Genomic DNA, 18,815 nt, shown 5'->3' with positions numbered 1-18,815 from the left:
CAGTGACCCCCAGCACCTCTTTCACCTCTGACCTTGGGATCCTGTCAAGAGCGAGAGGTACGGCTTGTTTTTGGCTTTCCGGCTGCTACAGCATAGAGACCACAACCCCACCTCCATTTTCCCCAAGTTGCAGGGCACATATAGGACCCACGGGGCCTTGGGAATAAGAGTTACAATAGTTGGCCGCTCTTTGCTCTTAATCACAGGCCTGATGCTTGTGGTACCCGGAGGAAATTTCAAATCTATGGAAGTCCAATCCGCAGGGACTCAGGCCAAGTGAAGCTCCACTAGAAAAAAGGGCGGCTCTGGCCCTAATTGGTGTTCCTGCCTATTAGCTGGAGCTCTCTTAGTGTAGGAGCGTGTTCCTGCCTATTAGCTTGGCCACAGAACTCTCTTAGTGTAGCAGCTCCGCCTCCTACACTTCTTCCCTGCTACTCTTAGAACCAACGCACTGTGGATTCCACCAGGAGGTACCTCTGGTGCCTCTCCGAGCTTCTGTGACGCAGGCAGAGAACGTTCAACGTCTTGGACACTAGATGGCAGTATATGCTGCTCTATTTCAAGGGCCGGACTGGTGAATGAAGGAGCCGTTGCGGGGGTGGGGAGTACTGACTGAAATGTATGTAAGTCAGTTTTACGTGAAAACTGAACGTCATGAAAAGTTTAGTTTTTTCAGACACTAATCGTTATTTAATCCTACACATTTAAAGTATTCCAAGTCTCTGAGTCCTGAGAAACCCTGGAAACCCACCACTTGACCACCCAGAACATCCCTCCATCTTACAGAGGTGGGGCATGCCCCTCGGGCCTGTGAACATGCAATCGCTACATCTATTGAAAGGGTAACGACAGACGGAGATCAACTAAGGTGGCAGGTAAGGTTCAGAAAAGGAAAAGGAGAACAAATTTGGAGAAATAGGAGAAGGCAAGTGAAGTGAGGAAAAAGAGGGGGTGCTGAAGTAAGAAATGAGGGGAAAATAAAATAAGGGAAATAGCGGGGGTGGGGGAGAGAAAAATGAGAGAAAAGAGGAAAGGGGAGAAAGGGGAAATGAGGAAATAGAGAAAAGGAGAAAAGAAATAAGGAAAGAAAGGTAAAAGAATGGAAATGGGGGAGAAAGTAGAGGAAATGGGTAAAGAAAAGAGAAAAAATAAGGGAAATAGTGGAATGAGTGGAAGCAGAAGAGCAGAGAGAAGGAAGGGGAGGACTGAGGAGAGACGGCGAAGGGGCAGAGGGAAACCGGGACAGAGACTGCCTCTGAGGGGTTCAGGGAAGAGAGGACACAGCGAGCTGGGGAAAGGAGGTGACGATATCGTTAAGTAAGCAGAAAGAGACAGAAACTGAGGAGAGTTTGAGCGTGCTTCTGTGAGTTTTGCTTACGGCATTTATTGGGTACTCCTAATGTGTGCCTGGCACTCTCTGACTCTCTGCAGAGGCAACCGCTCTCCTTGCACGCCCCCCCCCAGAAAAAGGGGGGCTTTGGAGGGCGGCAGTTTAAGGCTACAACACTTGGGCTCTCGAGGGCGTCGTCTCTTCTGTAGGGGGACCCATTCGAGGTGAGACTAGAGACATTTGCCCTCACGCCGAGCTCGAGCCCCGCGAGACCGGGCCACTGAGGGGGCACGGCAGCCCGGGTGGGCTGCGTGCGTATTTCTGGCGGAGGATGCGCCATGAGCGCTGAAAGAGGCTGAACCGAAGCGTCCGGGTCGCCGAGAGAGTGAGAGCCGGGCCGGCTCCCAGGAGCGCGGGCGAGGGTGCGAGCGGCAGCGTGGATGCCAGGGCACAAGGGTGCGGGCGGGGTGGGGCGAGGGGTGGAGGGACAGGATCCAGCCTGCCCGGGGCCCCCGCCCGCCAGCCGGAGAAGCGGCGGAGGACCGTTCTCCGCCGTCCCCTCTAGAGTAATTTACATGCTGTCATATCCCAGTGCTGACTCCCGGGCGTGCAGACCGCTCACTAGCTCACTCGCTCTCAGCTCCTGCCACCGCTCAGCCGTCACAGCCCAGGGGAGCCCGAGAGCCTGAGAGCCTGCAAACCGGGGGGGGAGGGAGGGAGCAAAGGAGGGAGGGAGCAAGGGCGCGCCCTGGCTCTCCCTCTGCCCTGCTGCCCGCCCTTCCTGCCTCCACAGGTCCGCCCCAATCCCCGCTCACACTTGGGAAACTTGGGACTGCGCTGGGGCCGCGTGTGGCACCTCAGGGGGGCGGCCCCGGCCTCAAGAGGAGGGGGAGGAGAAGGAGGAAGAGGAGGAAGTGAGCCCGAAGGATCCGCTCGGAGCTGTTTGTCCAGCTGTTTCTATTCGCACCCGGAGCAGTACAGCCAGAAGGGGGCCGAGCCGAAGGTGGCTGGCTTTAGGCGCTAATTTCCAACTCTTTTCCTCACAGCTTGTCTTTTCCAGGCACCCTGGAGTCCCCTCAGGCCAGCTCGGTGGGCGCGCACCTGCCAGCCGCCCCTGACCTCGCAGGCCAGGCGACCTCCGAGCCTGAGAAGATGGCCCAGTCCAAGCTCGATTGCCGCTCACCTGTCGGCCTCGACTGCTGCAACTGCTGCCTGGACCTGGCCCATCGGAGTGGGCTCCAGCGAGGCAGCAGCGGGGAGAACAACAACCCGGGCAGCCCTACAGTGAGCAACTTTCGGCAGCTGCAGGAAAAGCTGGTCTTTGAGAACCTCAATACCGACAAGCTCAACAGCATAATGCGGCAGGATTCGCTAGAGCCGGTGCTGCGGGACCCCTGCTACCTGATCAACGAGGGCATCTGCAACCGCAACATCGACCACACCATGCTCTCCATCCTGCTCTTCTTCCACAGGTGGGTGGCTCGGCACACGGCGGCAACTCGGTCCTTGCTCCCACCAGCCTCTGTTGCACCCTCATCTCTGGCAAAAGGGGCAACTAGGAAGTTCAGGAGGGGTACTGGGGAGGTCTGACTCAGGCTACAGTGACTGGACCTTGAGGTTGCCTGGAGTACCGCGGAGCTGAGGGCAGGCCTGGCAGGTGCAAGCCCTATTCTGAAAGCTGCCTGCAAAGGCTTTCTGATGGGGACGCTGGGGCCTAGAAGGTGGGCAGACCCCAGATGGTTTGGAGGTAGTTGAAAGTACCCCCTCCTCAAATGCATACATTTCCATAGCTCCTTTGGAGATTCTGCCATGGGGTCTTCTTGAGTTCCAAGTTCTACCCTTCTCAAAAGCCCATCTCAAATGTGCAAAATCAGATTGAAACTACAAGGGCTTTAAAATTACTGAGTGCCCCTGACTGACAGTGAGGGCAAGCAAAATGTCAAGACAAATTAAACTGCTGGTGGTAGGAGAGGGAGATGGGGAGGGGGAAATTTTTAAAAATCAGAGACTTGTGAGAATTTCTTGAGCCTCTGGATGGGAGGGATTCGCCTCCTCCATGGATCACAGCCTTACATTTCAAATGTAAGCTAAGCGCAACCCCAGAGAGCACCCTAGGACATCTTGAGTGCCTCAAGAACTATGTGTGGCAGGAGGGCGGATGAATCCATGTCGTTGCAGGCGTGTATTGGAGTACCGGTCAAGCTTTCTAGAAATCCTGCTGGGGAGGCAAGTAGAGGACAAGGGAGGGAAAAAACACAATGGGAAGACCCAAGGCAGCTGCTGTCCTTCAGTTTGAGACACTCTGGCAAGAACCAGTCTCTGGGAACAACTGAGGCAATTTAGAGGCAGGGCAGACAACATCAGGAAACCCAGCCATGGATTTAGGGTCCTTAGCGCCATCAGGATAGGGCACCAACATGTGTGTGTGAGTGTATAAGCGAGGATTTATTCTTGCTCAACAACACAGGTTATGTAAGAGAAAGACATCGCCACTGTGGGAGACCTGGGTTGTAGTACAAGTTATGGCTTCACCTGTTTGTATGAGCCTGAGCAAGTCGCCTGACCTCTCTAGTCTCTCCAAGGTTCCTTTTAGCTCTGAGATTCTAGGCTGTAGGCAGGCGATGTGCCCAGACAAAGTGATAAGAAATTCTGAGCACCTACAAAATATTTGGAATGCAAGCAGGCTCAAATAGGAAATTTTAAAAGCAATCGAGAAAGGCAGGCGCTATTCTCACTTAATGCTAAGAGCAGGTTTGCCTCCCTTGCCCCAAGACAAATCCACCATCGCCTCCCGCTCAGCCCAGCCCCAGTGATTCTGGGCAAGACAAGCAGGGCCGCTAACCTCGTTAGTGTTATTATAACAAGTCGTATTCCTCGGGCATTTTCGACACCATTGAAGCCCTTTCTCATCTATTATTTCACTTTAGGCATCAAATTATCTCATTGTCTAAAATAAACCAGGCTGAATTTTTAAAAATAATAAAATAAAATAAACCAGGCTGCGGGCAGAAAGGTTTCGAGGGAATCTTCATTTCTAGTGAAAGATTACTACAAGTGTATTCAGCCCACAGACGCTGAAATCCTGCCAAGCGAAAGCCCTAACAGGCTCCTAAGGATCCCGCCTGTCTCTGTTGGAGAGTGGCAGTGGGGGAGGGGTAGTAGAAAAACCTGGAAAGAGCGCTTGTAGCATTTGCATTTGTCCAACTGGGAGAGAAACTGCCACTCCAGGCTTTAGGAAAGTGTGAGAGGGGGCGCCTCTTCTGGTTCTGGGCCTAGGAGGGTCAAACCTGGGTGAGGGAAGTGTGAGGCTAAAAGCCTGAGATCAAAGTGTTTCCTTCTGCCACACCTCGGGAGCATCCTGGTTGTTTGGGTTTGTGGAAAGGGAATACCTCCTTTGTCATCTACTCCACTAATACGAGTTTATTGACTCTTGGTTTTCGGCAAAGCCTGGAAATGCTACAGGGTGGAGATGTAGTGGGGTGGCATTATAGGTATTGGTTGAGGGAGAAGCGCAAATTGTAGGAAAGGTTTATGTGAGCACCCTGCCTCCTTCGATCAGAGCAACTCACTCAGCGTTCAAAACCAGTGAGGAGCTAACCAGCAAGCTCTCAGGCTTCGCTAAGGCTGGGAATAACAGGGTCCTGTGGTAACAGTCTTATAGTTCTAAGAGGACAAAGTATTCTCTTGCTTTTATTTATTTTTATTTTTATTTTTTTTCCTGAGACAGGGTCTCACTCTGTCACCCAGGCTGGAGTGCAGTTGCATGATCACAGCTCACTGCAGCCTCAAACTCCTGGGCTCCATCGATCCTCCCACTTCAGCCTCCCAAGTAGCTGGGACTACAGGCACACACCACCATGCCCAGCTAATTTTTGTATTTTTTTTTATAGGGACGGGATCTTGCCATGTTGTGCAGGCTGGTCTCAAACTCCTGGGCTTAAGTGACCTGCCCACCTCAGCCTCTCAAAGTGCCAGGATCACAGGCATGAGCCACTGATCCCCTCTTGTTTTCCTTGACAATTGGGACCTTAGAGACTGGGGATTCTGAATTCGGTTTAGGTTTTGCCCAGTATGACATGCTCATTAGCAAACTAGAAGACCATTATTGCTGGTCATGGGGCTTCTCCAATATCTGGGGTAGACAGCCTTCTCCTAAGTGAACATATCCCTTGTTACTTCATTAAATTCCCTGGGTTTCTATCATCATACTTCAGCCATCGTTTTTACTTCTATTCAATTTAATGATTTGACATTTCAGGTTCCTGTTGGGTGCTTTTTTCCTTTGTCAACTTTCAAGGCCTCTCCTGCTGCAGAAGCTAGTCTCCCACCCCTCCTCCTGCAGTCCATTCCTCTGCCAAGAGGGCTCCTATATTTTTAGGAAGAAGGGCAGGGCACATTCTTGATTTACATCTGATTTGTCTGCTTTGACCTGTCCCTGGCTCCCAGCTTCGTTCTTGGTTTCCTTGGAACACAAGAGTATAAGCAATTTGAGGGCAGGGCTGTGTTTTACTTGCTTGGTTTTCCCTTGGCTTTTAGTTATACAGCCAATATTCAATAAAGGTTTCTTTAGTTGGATGACTACTTAAATATTGACGTGGTCCCTTGTAAAGATTTTACAACTTTATACTGTGCTAGAAAATCCTTATTAATGTTTAAAAGTTGTTTTCCTTCCGTTTTAACCACATACAGTAACTCTCATAGCCTGATGGAAGTCCTGATAGTGCTGTGCATATACATACGAATCAGTGAGAATGGGCATGCAGCCTGTTGGTATGTAAATGGTACCTGTAAACAATTGGGTTGGGGAAGAAGTGTATTTTAAATACCATCCTTTCAATCTTGTATTATGTAACTAATAACCATAACAGATTAATAACTAACACTTCTTGAACATTCACAATGTACCTGCATAATCTAATTTAATATTTACATCAACTCTTTGGAATGGATTTATTTATTTATTTGTTTATTTATTTATTTATTTTGAGACGGAGTCTTGTTCTGTCGCCCAGGCTGGAGTGCAGTGGCACGATCTCAGCTCACTGCAGTCTCCACCTCCTGGGTTCAAGCAATTCCCCTGTCTCAGCCTCCTCAGTAGCTGGGACTACAGGCGCACGCCACCACACTCGGCTAATTTTTGTATTTTTCGTAGAGATGGGGTTTCACCATATTAGTCAGGCTGGTCTCGAACTCCTGATCTCAAATGATCCACCAGCCTCGGCCTCCCAAAGTGCTGGGATTACAGGCGTGAGCCACTGCGCCCGACCAAATGGGTACTATTATCACCCATTTTCATTTTATAAAGAAGGAAATTGAGGCTTGGAAAAAATTAAGTATCTTGCCCAATGCCTCACAATGAAGAGCAGAGCCTGAATTGTCTATGAAGAAAGAATTGTTAAGAACACTCAGTAACTAAACTAATGCTAAAGAAATTCTTGTAACACTTAAGAATTTTCTATGAAGCAGAGGTAAATGTGAGCTCAGAACCTTTCCAAATGGTCAAAATGTCCTTATTAGGTAGGGAAACCAACCATCCCAGTCCTGTGACATAGGACTGCCTGTGCTCAAACTGGAACAGTTCTAGGGAAACTGGGATGGTTGGTCACCCTGTTGTTAGGGGACTTCCCCCTTGTCATTTGAATATGCTTCTAATACTGGAAAACTTAGGAGAGAGACAGAATATTCTGGGCAAACAGCAGAAGTTTCCAATTTAAACGTAGCATATGAAAAAGCTTCCCAAGTTGACATTTGAAGAGCCTTCCTTAATTTTTCTGACCTGTAAGGTATAACAACCTGTAACGGGAGCTTTGACAGTATTCGTTGTGATTGCTGTTGCTGTAACCTCAAATTTTTTTCTAAGATTTTACCCAAAACCTCTTAATCAGCTCTATTCTACCTTTGACCCCAGAGCGTACCTGACTAGTGTGGTCTGAAATACTCTGAATCCGATTTCCCTTCCAGCTCTAAAAACCCTAGGATTCTACCTTTAAGCTTCTGACCTGGCCCCAACTGGTTCCCATATATAAATGCTCAGAAAATGATAAAAATAGCAAACATTTCTAACTGCTTTATGTGTGCTAATTCATTTAATATCCCCTATTAATATAGTAACAAAGGGGAAGGATATAGATTCAGAGATCAGGTTTTCAAGAAACATTTGTGCAAAAAATTATTTGTGCTTCTCTAAGTGAGTCTCAGAACAAGTAATTTCATAATGTATATTCCTGGACCTGGCTTCTGAGGTGGTGGCCACTCACACGGCATGATTTGAGTGGCTGCCTGCTGCAGTGCCTAAGTTCATACTATTTAAGATTCAGTTCTCTGCCCATGTACCATCTAAAATTCCTCTCCCAGAGCACCGCTGGTATGTAGACCACACTGTGAGAAACCCTGTATTAGAGATTGCAATGCATTGTCAACTAATTTACCATTTGATTTTGAGGATGGAGTTACTTGCTGTAGAGCGGTTTTGGGTTTCTGTGTGGTTAAGCCTGTCATTCTTTGCCTTTGTGATTTTTGCTTTTGGTATCAAGCTTCAAAAGTCCTTTCATAGCCCAAAGTAATTTAAAATAACTATTTCCTGAGTGCCTAGTGGTCTGACAAAGAATAGGCATTCTTGGATTAAGGGACCTTCTCCATTAAAAGCACAAATGCATTTGCAAACTTAACATTCATGGTTTGGATACTTCATGAGAACTCAGACTGGTAAGAAACTGTCTTTTTGCTGAGGCACAGATGTGAATCACATGTGCAAGGAGACTAGTATGTGGGGACCGGTCCTTTCACCAATGAGTGAGCCTGGTGCCCTACCCCACATCTACTAGTGTGTGTGTGTGTGTGTGTGTGTGTGTGTGTGTGAAAGAGAAAGAGAGAGATGTATTATATGCATATATTGTACATAGTACATATATATATAGTGGTAAAATAGATATAAAATTTGCCATTTTAACCATTTCTAAGTGTACGATTCAGTAGCATTAGGTATATTAACAATGTTGTGCAACCATTATCATTCCCAAAATTTTGTCATCATCCCAAACAAAAACTCTGTACCCATTAAAGAATAACTCACCGTTTCCCTATTTTCCCCTCCCACTACCCCCTGGTAACCTCTATTCTACTTTCTGTCTCTATGGATTTGCCTATTTAGATATTTCATATAAATTGAATCATACAATATTTTGTGTCTGATTTCTTTCACTCAACATGTTTTAAAGTTCATCCATGTTGTAGCACATATCAGTACTTCATTCTTTTTATGGCTGAATAAAATTCCATTGTATGGATATACCTCTTTTGCTTATCCATTCATCTGTCAGTGGACACTTAGGTTGTTGCCCTCTTTTGGCTATTATGAAGAATGCTGCTATCAACACTGGTGTACAAGTATCTGTTCAAGTCCCTGCTTTTAATTCTTTGGGGTATATACCTAGGAGTGGCATTGCCCAGCACCTACTTTTCAACACAATTTTGTGGTCTACTGCTCGTAGTCCACACATATGTAGGAACCTGTCATAAAATGAGCAAATGTCTCAGGGCATTCCTTGAGGAGAATGCTCCCTCTCTAAGCCAGCTGCTGGTGCTAGTGATTACAACGAAGAGACAGCTACAAAGTTTGGCAAAGTGATGGTGCTGCCTGGGAATAGACTTTTTATGGGGGAAATGACATGCTTTGGAGATTGCATTCATGAGTTGGAGACTGGCAAAAGTTTTAGTGTGTATCTCTCATGAATGGCCAAGGTCTAGCGTACCTTTTTAAAGAGTAACATGTGACACCATTACTTGCCATTAACTACTTTGTATGGATTTGTTTATCAGACCTCCGGTCATGGTGACAGCCCACTGGGAATAGGGTCCTATGGGACTGGAATGTGGCAAAGCCAACTTTGGAGGAGAGAGGTAGAGAGATGGGGCTGGAGTCCATGGAAGGCCTAGCTTGGGCTGTTACAGCACGGGGCCTGGACAGCATGAGAGTTCAAAAGATCTGTTTGGAAAGTTCATGCTCTTAAAGAAAGGTGGGAAGCACAGAGCTTGAATTTCATCTACTCCTCAGTTTTTGCCAGGAGTGGACTATTATTTACTGAGTCCACACCTCAGCAAATAATGCTTTCCAGGGTGACCTTAGTTTTCTTCCCTGCCTGAAGAGAAGGTTAACACTCCTGCTTATATCTGCACTTGCAGATAATCCAACAAGCTCTCCATTCCAGGTAGAGGGTTGGCTCCTTTCCAGATCAGGTACTGAAGGCCAGGGAGTCTGGGTAAAATGGAGATGGATGTATCTGGCCAAGACTGCCAAGACCTCTAGGCATCCCGGGTGATGGAACCCTGCAGAGTTCTTGCCCCCACCTGGTGGGTGGGTTGGTTGGGAGGAATGAGTTTGGCCATGTCTGCACCTGGTGGTGGCTGTTGCGCTGTTTGCTCATCGTGATTCTGCTCCTACCTGAACTTTCTCTTCTTCTTATGTAAGCCATCCCTAGAGATAACTGTAAAGCCATAATCTGCCATGGGTGGCTGGGCTTATATAACAAATTGGTTGGTATCGTGCAATAGCCTCTTGAACCCTGTAGAAACCAATGTGCTAAGTTGAGACTAAAACACGGGTTCATTTGATGGGGTATTTTGTGTGCTCAGTGAACTCAAGGGAGAGGAGTCCATGACCACAGGGGTCAGAAAGATGAAATTTCCTTTTAAATAAAGAGAGCAATAATGGCCCAGAACATACTGTGCTGTCACAAAGTCTGCAATAATGGGACAAGGGTTAGGGCATTGCTGTAGCACCACAGCTTTGGCAGAAAAGGCCCTCCACAGAACCCCATGGGCTAGGAGGAGCCCCATGAAGGCCAGAAGGCTAGATCCCAGTTTCAGGGCAACCTAGGTTTGATGAAGAGTCAGGTCAGGGAAAATGTCTTTTGGAGGCCACTGTCTACCATGCTGAAATCCAGCTTAACTAGAGTTGGAGTGGGGCTAAGATGCGATCTGTGAGAGCAGAAAGCAAGCTTTTCTCGATTCTATTCCAGGCAGGAGGGAATTTCATCAGTAGGCAAGGCAAGTTCACTTGTACCTTCTAGCTGAAAATTCCTGCCCCAAAGTAGCTGTGGCCCTTCTGGAAACTGTATAAGAGGCATTAAGATCCCGGCCAGCACAGAAGACTGAATGGGAAGCTTCCCATTGTGCAGACACTAGCCCAAGGGAAAACAAGAGCTGGAAGCAGGCTGGATCACTGATGATCCAGGCTCACCATTGGCCTTCCTCTCCTGGGAGCCACTTTCCTCAAATAGGTCCAGCCAGAAATCGGGCCCCTGCCTATGGACAGAGCACACAGGGACCTTCCCCATCCTTCCTCGAAGGAAGACTTTACTCACAGAATAGGCTTGAGTATTCAACCCACTTCTTCTAATCTTCTCTTCAGGGGAGACGGAGAGCAGCTGTTCACAGCTTAGGGGTCTGGCCAGGATTCCCGCTCCGTGCTATCTAGGCTGGTGATTGGCTAGAGCTATCCCTAAGGAAGAAGGGGGTGAGAAGTGAGAGGAAAGGAAGCGACTCCAGCAGCTCCTTCCTGGCTTACCCCACTCCCAAGACACCCCTCCTTCAGCGCTGCCGTTTAGCCTCACTCCCAGACTAGGCTGGGCCTAGGCCAGCCTGAGGGCCCTGACTCATAACTAGCACATCTTATGTAACAGAGCCAGGTTACTGAGGCATCACACTTCTGCTTGCTCAGTGGTAGGCTTCCCTGGGGACAGGCATTTGGAAGCCTGCTGGGGGTCCAAGTCAAGCTCATCATACTTCCCAAGGAAAAGCCTACTCTCCCCAGTGTCAGGCAAGCAGTCTGCTCAGAGGCAAATGCCAGGCAGCAAAGCCTGACCCGGTCCCACACTCAGCCTCCACACTCAGCAGTAAATGTAAGCAGACAGGCAAGCTGGAGTGGACTTAGTTTGGCTTGAGGCATTTTGGAGGTGGCAGGGAGGAACCTACTATCACCTGATAATGCACTGCTAAAGAAACTGCGTGGTGCATGGAGAGGCCCCAGAACAGGTCGCAGAAGTCCCTCTTCCTTTTGTATCTGCTTGTTGGTTCAGAAACTACTGGGTGGGTTGGGGTGGGGGGAGTTGCTGGGGGGGGGGCGGAAACTCCAGGCTGACTGACACCAGGTGAAAGGGTTTACCAGAAGCTGGAGGGGGTTTACCGGAAGGTGGAGGAGCTGTTTAAAGGAAGGCCTTTCAAGAGCCAATTCCCAGTCCACGCTCCATGAGGTCTCAAAGTCCCCAGGTTGACCTGAATTCACAGTGATTCTTAGCTCTCTGCCTGGCCTATTCAGAAAATTACATTACCGGCTTAGTGGAACTGAGCCCCCAGTGAAGTCAGTATTGCCAGATTCTATGACAGATTTCTCTAATAACAAATGTGACTATCTACAGCACAGAATACCCCCATCAATCTAATATTCCACTAGCTCAAGGTTTGTAACTAAACCAATAGCTCCTCTTCTTCTCTTCCTTTGTCTTTTCCCCAGCCTGTCTCACATGTGTTGCCATCAAGTAAATGGCTCACAGGCTGTGAGTAGGTGGGGACACTGCTCTCCACTCCAAGAAATAGAGGAGAAACAGGGAAACAAAGTCAAAAAGGTGGTGTGGGAATTACCAGCAGGCATGATTTGTATCCAAAGCTGACTCATAAGTTCTTGGACAAGCTCAAGACTACCATCTCAGGGCTCAGAAGAGCTTGGCACCCCTAGTCCCCCAGATCACAGAATCCAGTGAAAATTAGGGGACCTGAGATGGAGATGCAGAATTTTCCTTTGTGGGACTCCTCCCAGGCTTCCAGCCCCTTTCTTCTCCCTATCCCCTCTGCCTTTTTGGTTCATAGGCTGTAGCAGTAAAAAAGAAAAAGAAACAAAGAAAACAAAACAAAGAAATAATAAATAATAAGAAAAAGAACTGCTCAGTTTTAAGGCAACATAATCTGCCTGCCCAGGTGCACAGAGAAATGAATGATGGCAGCACCTCATTCGGCCTTGTACCAAAGCGACCAAGCACTTCAATTAATCAATCCATCATTTATTGACCAAGGGCCTGCTATGTATTGAGTACCGACTGAGGATTTATTGAATGCCTATCCTGCTAATCACTGTAGAGGACACAGGAGACATCAGAGTCTAGGACCAGGGCCCTGAGGAGCTGAGGGTATAGCAGGAAGGAGTGGAGCAGCTGCACCCAAGGCCAGTGGGGAACAAAGCACTGGCGTGACCTCAGGCCTTTGCAAACCTGGTCCAGCCTCCTGCTCCTTAAGGGAAAGGCCTTAAGCTTACTGCTCCTGGGGTCTGCAGGTCTGGAGCTTGGATGGTGCCAAAGCAAACTAGGAAGGGAGAGTCTCTTTATGGCGGCAGCTTCCAGCAGGGCCTGAAAGAATGGGTTGGCTTTGGCACGATGGAAAGCAGCAGGGCTTTCAGATTGGGAGAGGGGAGGAGAACCTCGCTAGTCCAGCAGGGCTCTTGAGTAGGAAGGGGATGGCCTGGGGTGGGGACGCTTTTGATTCCTTCTGGGCTGGAACCCAGAGTCACCATTGATTCAGGAACAAGAGAGAAAGGCCCACTCTGGCCCTCCCCTCATTGCCCCTCTCTGACACAGGGCAAACTGGACCCTAGCACCCTCTCCTTGGGAACCTAGGCTAGCCCTGGGGAGGCAGAGGCCTTCGGGGCCTGGGAGTAGGGAGGCACCTCCCTCTTATCCTGGAGAAAGCCCAGCAGAACAAGAAGAGTTGAGCAGGGTAGAACCAAGGGGTGCAGTCGAGGGTGGGCACCAGAGGAGCCTGGGGGCTGTGGCTTCCTATCTGTGCATCTCTGGCTTCAGTCTCCACGAGGTCCCTTCTGAGGTGGGTAACAGAAGCAGGGGTGTGTCAAGGTGCTACCACGAGAATATATAGATAATCCACCCAAGTCTCTCTGGAAAAAAAAGTTGCTGATGGCCCTGCAGGGTGGCATTTTAACCTTGTTTGCACCTTGGTCAAACCTGTTTCCCAGATACCCTATAAATGAAAGCCTCAGGGTAGGGTTGAGAAAGGTAAGAAGCCTCAAGCTGACAGGAAGGGAGACAGAACCAGGGTGGAAAAAGAAAGCAGTCTCAGGTAAACTGGGGAAGAAAGGTGTTGTTCATGGTCAACGTTCCATCCTCACTCTCTGGGACCCTCTCCCCAAGTTAGTGTCTTGGACACACCTATGCCCACATCCTTTCCCACCAGTACTCTGGAGAATTCATGTTTAAGTTCATGAATACCTTCAGTCAATAACAAATATTCATTGCACACTTTCATGTGCCAGACTGGGTGGCAGGTACTGGGGATATAATGGGAAACACACGAAAGCTGTCATAGAACAGTCAACGGAGTGGGGGAGACAGGCATTAACCAGATAGTCATGCTAATGAAGTATAGTTACAAACTAGATGCCAAGAGAGAAAAGGAATAGACTTCTGTCAAAGAGTCTAACAGAAGGTCAGAAAAGCCTTCCTGGAGAAGTTATATTTGAGCTAAAGAAATGAGTCTCTAGCACTGAAATTCTAATAATCAGACCCAGGCCAAAGGTGATATTTTCAGATAGAAGACTTTCTTAGTAACCACTGAAGCCATACCATGTAGGTAATTCTCACACCCCTGGAAGTATCTCTAGGCCATGAGTAGCCAGCAGGTCCCAAAGGGGAGGACTGACAGTTTTCTGACAAGAGGAAGAGATGAGTTTGAAGCTCATGGGGCAACTAGTATTTAATGTCATCCTTTGCTAAAAATAGTCCATGACAGTATGGAAATGTGTAAAGGCTAGCCCTGGGGACCAGTGATAAAGTGGGTATAGCCTGTGGGAAGGAAAATTTGTTTTTGTAAATTATTTACTGTAAAGGAAAAAGAAAAGGGGGTTGTCTGGGTTTTCTTTTCCCTTTGCGGGCTTCCTTCTGAGTTATGAATGCTTCTCATTGTACAGAGGCAGTGGGGCACAGAGCTTCAGGCTGCACTCCTTTCTGGGGCCCAAGGTGTAAATTTTCTGGGCTGCAAATATCAGATATTTGTCCAGGCTGAAAAACAGCCTGAATGCAGAAGGGGAGGGAGGCTAGACTTTCTTCTGGGAAGGACAAATAAATTGATCAAGGGGCCCCAAAGAGTGTTCATTTGAGAGAGGTAGCCTGTCTCTCAAATGGTGGGTATCACCTGCCCTCCACAATGGCAAGGCAGGTGATAGCTAACAGCCCAGCGTGATCCAAGGGAATCTGATTGTGAAGTGTCAGGAAAAGGCCAACAGGACTTGTTTAGCCAACAGGAGGCAAACATGAGACTCTAGGGACCTGTGGTGCAAAGCTAAAGGAACTAAGATTATTGATCTACAAGAAGTTTAAGGGTGGGGTGGAAGGTGGTAGAGAGCAAGAAGAGAGGTCAGTCTTCAAATATAAGAAAAGTACAGGTCGGGCGCAGTGGCTCACGCCTGTAATCCCAGCACTTTGGGAGGCCAAGGCTGGTGGATCATGAGGTCAAGAGTTCGAGACCAGCCTGGCCAACATGGAGAAACCCTGTCTCTACTAAAAATACAAAAATTAGCTGGGTGTGGTGGTGGGCACTTGTAATCCCAGATACTCAGGAGGCTGAGGCAGAAGAATTGCTTGAACCAGGGAGGCGGAGGTTGCAGTGATCTGAGATCGTGCCATTGCACTCCAGCCTGGGCAACAAGAGCAAGACTCCATCTCAGAAAAAAAAAAAAAAAAAAAAAGTACATGTGCAGGTTTTTTTTTTTTTTTAAGCAAATATAAGAAAAGTCACAACTCAGAGATGGTGACTAGCTGTTTCCCAACCACACTGGGAAGAGAACAAGAGGAAACAGGCCTACATTGTAGCATGAAGAATTGAGATTAGATAGCAGAAAGAACTTCCTGACTACAAGCATTCAGAGGAGGTGGACAAAATTACCAAGGGATGTTGTATGTAATTTATACATATGGGGAAGCTGATGACAGTAGAGATAAAGAATTGGATAAAAGTGTGAGAGTCCTGGTTTTATAAGGACCATGGTCAGAAGTGGACAGACAGGTGGGGAAAGCAAAGGGGTCAGGACCAGGTGCTTATAAGAAAAAAGAAAGTGTATGTGTGAAAGGTGAAGGTGTTTTCATGAAAATACTTTTATAATAAAAATGTCAATGAAATTTCCATTGGAGATAAGTCAGTAAAACTAGCATACATTCTCCTGTAACTGGAATAGTGTGGGAGAATGGACTGAGGAGCTGGTAGGGCCCCTTCTATCATCCTTCAGCTCTCTTGTCTCCTGGATAAATTAGTCTCAAGGGGGCCCCCCATCTTCTACATTTTAACAATTTTAGAGCACACTCCTCTGCAGGGGGCATTGGAGTAAGGCTGCCCACCCCAAGTACTTGTTGCAGAGGAGAATGTTTTCCTCTTCATGCACACAAACAAGATTAGACATAGGGGATACAAACTGAATACAAGGGGTACAGTGGCGAACAACAAACCATGCAGGATCCCTGCCACAGGAACCTTACAATTTGGTGGTGGAGACAGGCATCAAATAGTAATTACACAAATAGCAACATCATTACAATTGATGGTAATGAAGGAAAAGTGCAGGAAGTCAGGAGAACACAGGCTAACGGGACTTCACCCAGAATTAGAAAATCCACAAAAGAAAATTCATTATGTAAAGACATGGGGCACTGCAAGTGCCCCGCTGTGAGTGATTCTTGCCCAAAAATCAGTAGCGGAAAGGCAAAATGAACCCAGTCACTGCTAATGCCCTAAGATGTGGATTTTGAAGCTCCTCCGGCTCACTGAAGCCCTGTCAGATTAGGAGCAGGGAAATTTTCTCATTGCCAAGATCAGGCAGCCTTGATTTAGGCGAGTGACTCTCCAAAGGTCATAATGGCTCATCAGCTGAAAATCAGGATCAGGAAGACTGTGAAGAGCTCATCACTTGCCAGGTGTATAGGATGGAGGTCAGTGAAGAGAAGAAAGAACTAATGCGTGAAAATTGCACTTGAAATTGACCCCCAGCAGTGGCCATGTCTCCAAAATTCTATGTCCTCCATCTCCTCTTTAAATGTGGGAGGCTTTCCTGGTATATTCTAGTATTAGCTGCAAGGTGTGCCCCAGGGCCTTTGAGCAGGAGCCCAGTCCTGGGGAGCCAGGATCCTAGAGAGATGGGGTCCCAGTCTGTTTTTCCCTGTCCCTCTTTCAGAGGGGCAGGAAGTTCTAGCCCTTGTGGGGAGCTAGGATGGGCTTCTCTGCCCTCACAAGGCCCTGGAGAGGCCACCAAGGAGCAGAGGACATTAGCCAGTATGTGATCATGAAGCACAGGTGCTTTGCGTCTAATAGACAACCACCTTGGCAAATGACAATCTCTCTAGACCTCAGTTTCCACCACTAGAAATTGGTGGTGGTGTGGTTGGGAAAGTGAAGTGAGAGGACACTCCTAGAAAGCACTGAGTGTCTCTTTATTAGCATTAGCCAAGTCAAATGTGGTACCAGAACAAAACCTTATCTGGCTGGCCTTGCCTCCCTCTCTCACAAAATCCTTCTCTCACCAGTCCTCTTCTTGCTCTGTCACTCACATACCCTTTTCTGCTCAGAGCCAGATGACACCTGAAACCCATCCTGGCAAGCTTTCTCCCTGTCAAGGCTTGCTCTCTCAACTTTCTTCATTCACACACAGGTATAAATGACTGAGAACACTTCTGGTTTCCCTTCTTCAGGGAGGGGAGAGCAGGGAACTGTGAAGAACTTAGAAATTTTTACCAGAGATCAAAACCCACAGAAAGCACGAAGTTGCCCTACTGGCATTGCTAGCAACTGGGGAAGATCTCAGAGGACAATGGGCCTGGGGACGTTCTCTTCAAGCTCCTGAGCCTCTCCCTTTTCAGGGTTGGTGACCACACCTTGTACCTCCACGTGCACCTTAGATGGAGACACAGAGGCTCAGAACTGGTAGGAGTTTTCTCAGCCATCTGGCTGACCCTTTCCCATTACAGATGAGGAAACTGAGGCCCAATGTGGGGTGGGTACCTGCCCCAAACCAAACAGCCAATTAGTGACCAGCTGCAAAGGGAAACCATGTCTCCTGATTTTCTGATCCAATGATCTTCCGACTTCTCGTCTCTAGACGGCTGTGCAGCATCCCATCCCAGTAGGTACACAACATCTCCATGCCAGGAGACCAGCTTTGGGTACACCTGATGCCAAAAATGGTGATTTTTTTAATTTGATTTTGTTTAATAGAATTGACCAATGATTTGGGTGTTATGAAGCCCCAGCCCTGGAATCTTGCTTCTGCTCAGGCTGGGGCTGCATGCCACAGCCACAGTCATGCAAGGGGGACAGAAAGGCTTGCTGTTCGGGTTGGAAAAGAAATCAGTTGCTGAAACATTGGTCTTTTTGAAAGTTCCAACCACAGGGGCTGGCTGGCAGAGCCGCCGTCTGGGCTCTCCCGGAGGATCCGGCCCTCCCCTTCAGTCTGGGAGTTAGTTTAGGAAGCTGGCCCGGTCTCGGCAGAAGATCCCGAGGGCAGCACTTGCCCCAGGAGCTCCAGCCTTCCCTCAGGGCCTGGGAGCTCCTGAAGACACTCAGGACCGTGAATTTCCTCCCGCCCCCACAGCCGAGCCAGCCCAGGCTGGCCCTGAGGCTCCTTGAGCACTTTTTATTCTAAGCCTAGAGTTTCCAGTTGTCCCACCCTAGCCCGGCAGCTACAGAGAAAGGGAGAGAACGCAGGCAAGAGAGGAGAGAGCCAGAGCGTGAGAGTGCACTGTACTAAAAGAAAGGAGAGAAGCATCCCCAGCCAGGTAATCAAGGCTTGGGCAGCTGTGAGATGAAGGTGGAAAGGCTGGAGGAGCCCCAGCTCGTGGAGGAACCCCAACTCGGGGAGGACCCAGAGCTTGGGGAGGAGGCACAGTTCCTGGAGGAGCTACAGCTCGAGGTGGTAGAAAGTGGGTCAGATTTGGATCCAGAAGATTTGGGTTCGAGTCCAGACTTTGCCACCAATCTGATGCTTGAGCTTGAGTAAGTAACTCCTGCCCTTCTGTGGGCTGCTTTGCCTACTTACAAAATGGGGGAGGGGAGAGACAAGATGGTCTCTAGGGTCTCTTTCAACGCAGATATTCTGGAAGACTATGTTTCTAAAGTCTTGATATGTGAGAATGGGATGCATGGAAACTTGAATGAATAAGTCACTGAACCCCAGAATGTCAGAATGGTATTGTGCAGGGAGAGGGAGTTCACATAAGACAAAAAAAAGAGAATGAGAAGGTAGTACCTGGATAAGAGTCATGACCCCAAGAGGGGGTCCCAGCTGAACAGAACATTGAGGTCGATTTTCAAAACTCAAGGATGGGCCGGGCACAGTGGCTCACGTCTGTAATCCCAGCACTTTAGGAGGCCAAGGCGGGTGGACCACCTGAAGTCAGGAGTTTGATGAAACCTGTCTCTACTAAAAAAGAAAATGCAACAACTA

At 48.3% G+C, this 18,815-nt stretch overlaps 1 protein-coding gene across 5 annotated transcripts in view; it reads left to right on the top strand.

The window, feature by feature from the left end:
• The first annotated feature begins 444 nt into the window (after positions 1–444).
• Positions 445–18,815, top strand: part of TSC22D3 (TSC22 domain family member 3) — a 64,187-nt gene continuing 45,816 nt past the window's right edge. The window contains exons 1-2 of one of the 5 annotated variants that reach the window (XM_008973095.3): positions 445–875; positions 2,377–2,802. In XM_008973095.3, coding sequence (XP_008971343.1) covers positions 2,483–2,802 — 320 coding nt within the window. In that variant the 5' untranslated portion in view covers positions 445–875; positions 2,377–2,482. Of the gene's footprint in view, positions 876–1,414; positions 1,555–1,909; positions 2,124–2,376; positions 2,803–18,815 lie in introns of those variants that run through there. The other 4 variants (XM_055106244.1, XM_055106245.1, XM_034950707.3 and 1 more) reach the window with 4 other exon arrangements.

Source organism: Pan paniscus, chromosome X, assembly GCF_029289425.2.
Source record: "Pan paniscus chromosome X, NHGRI_mPanPan1-v2.0_pri, whole genome shotgun sequence".
Lineage (NCBI taxonomy): Eukaryota > Metazoa > Chordata > Mammalia > Primates > Hominidae > Pan > Pan paniscus.
This window is presented reverse-complemented; position numbering and strand designations above follow the sequence as displayed.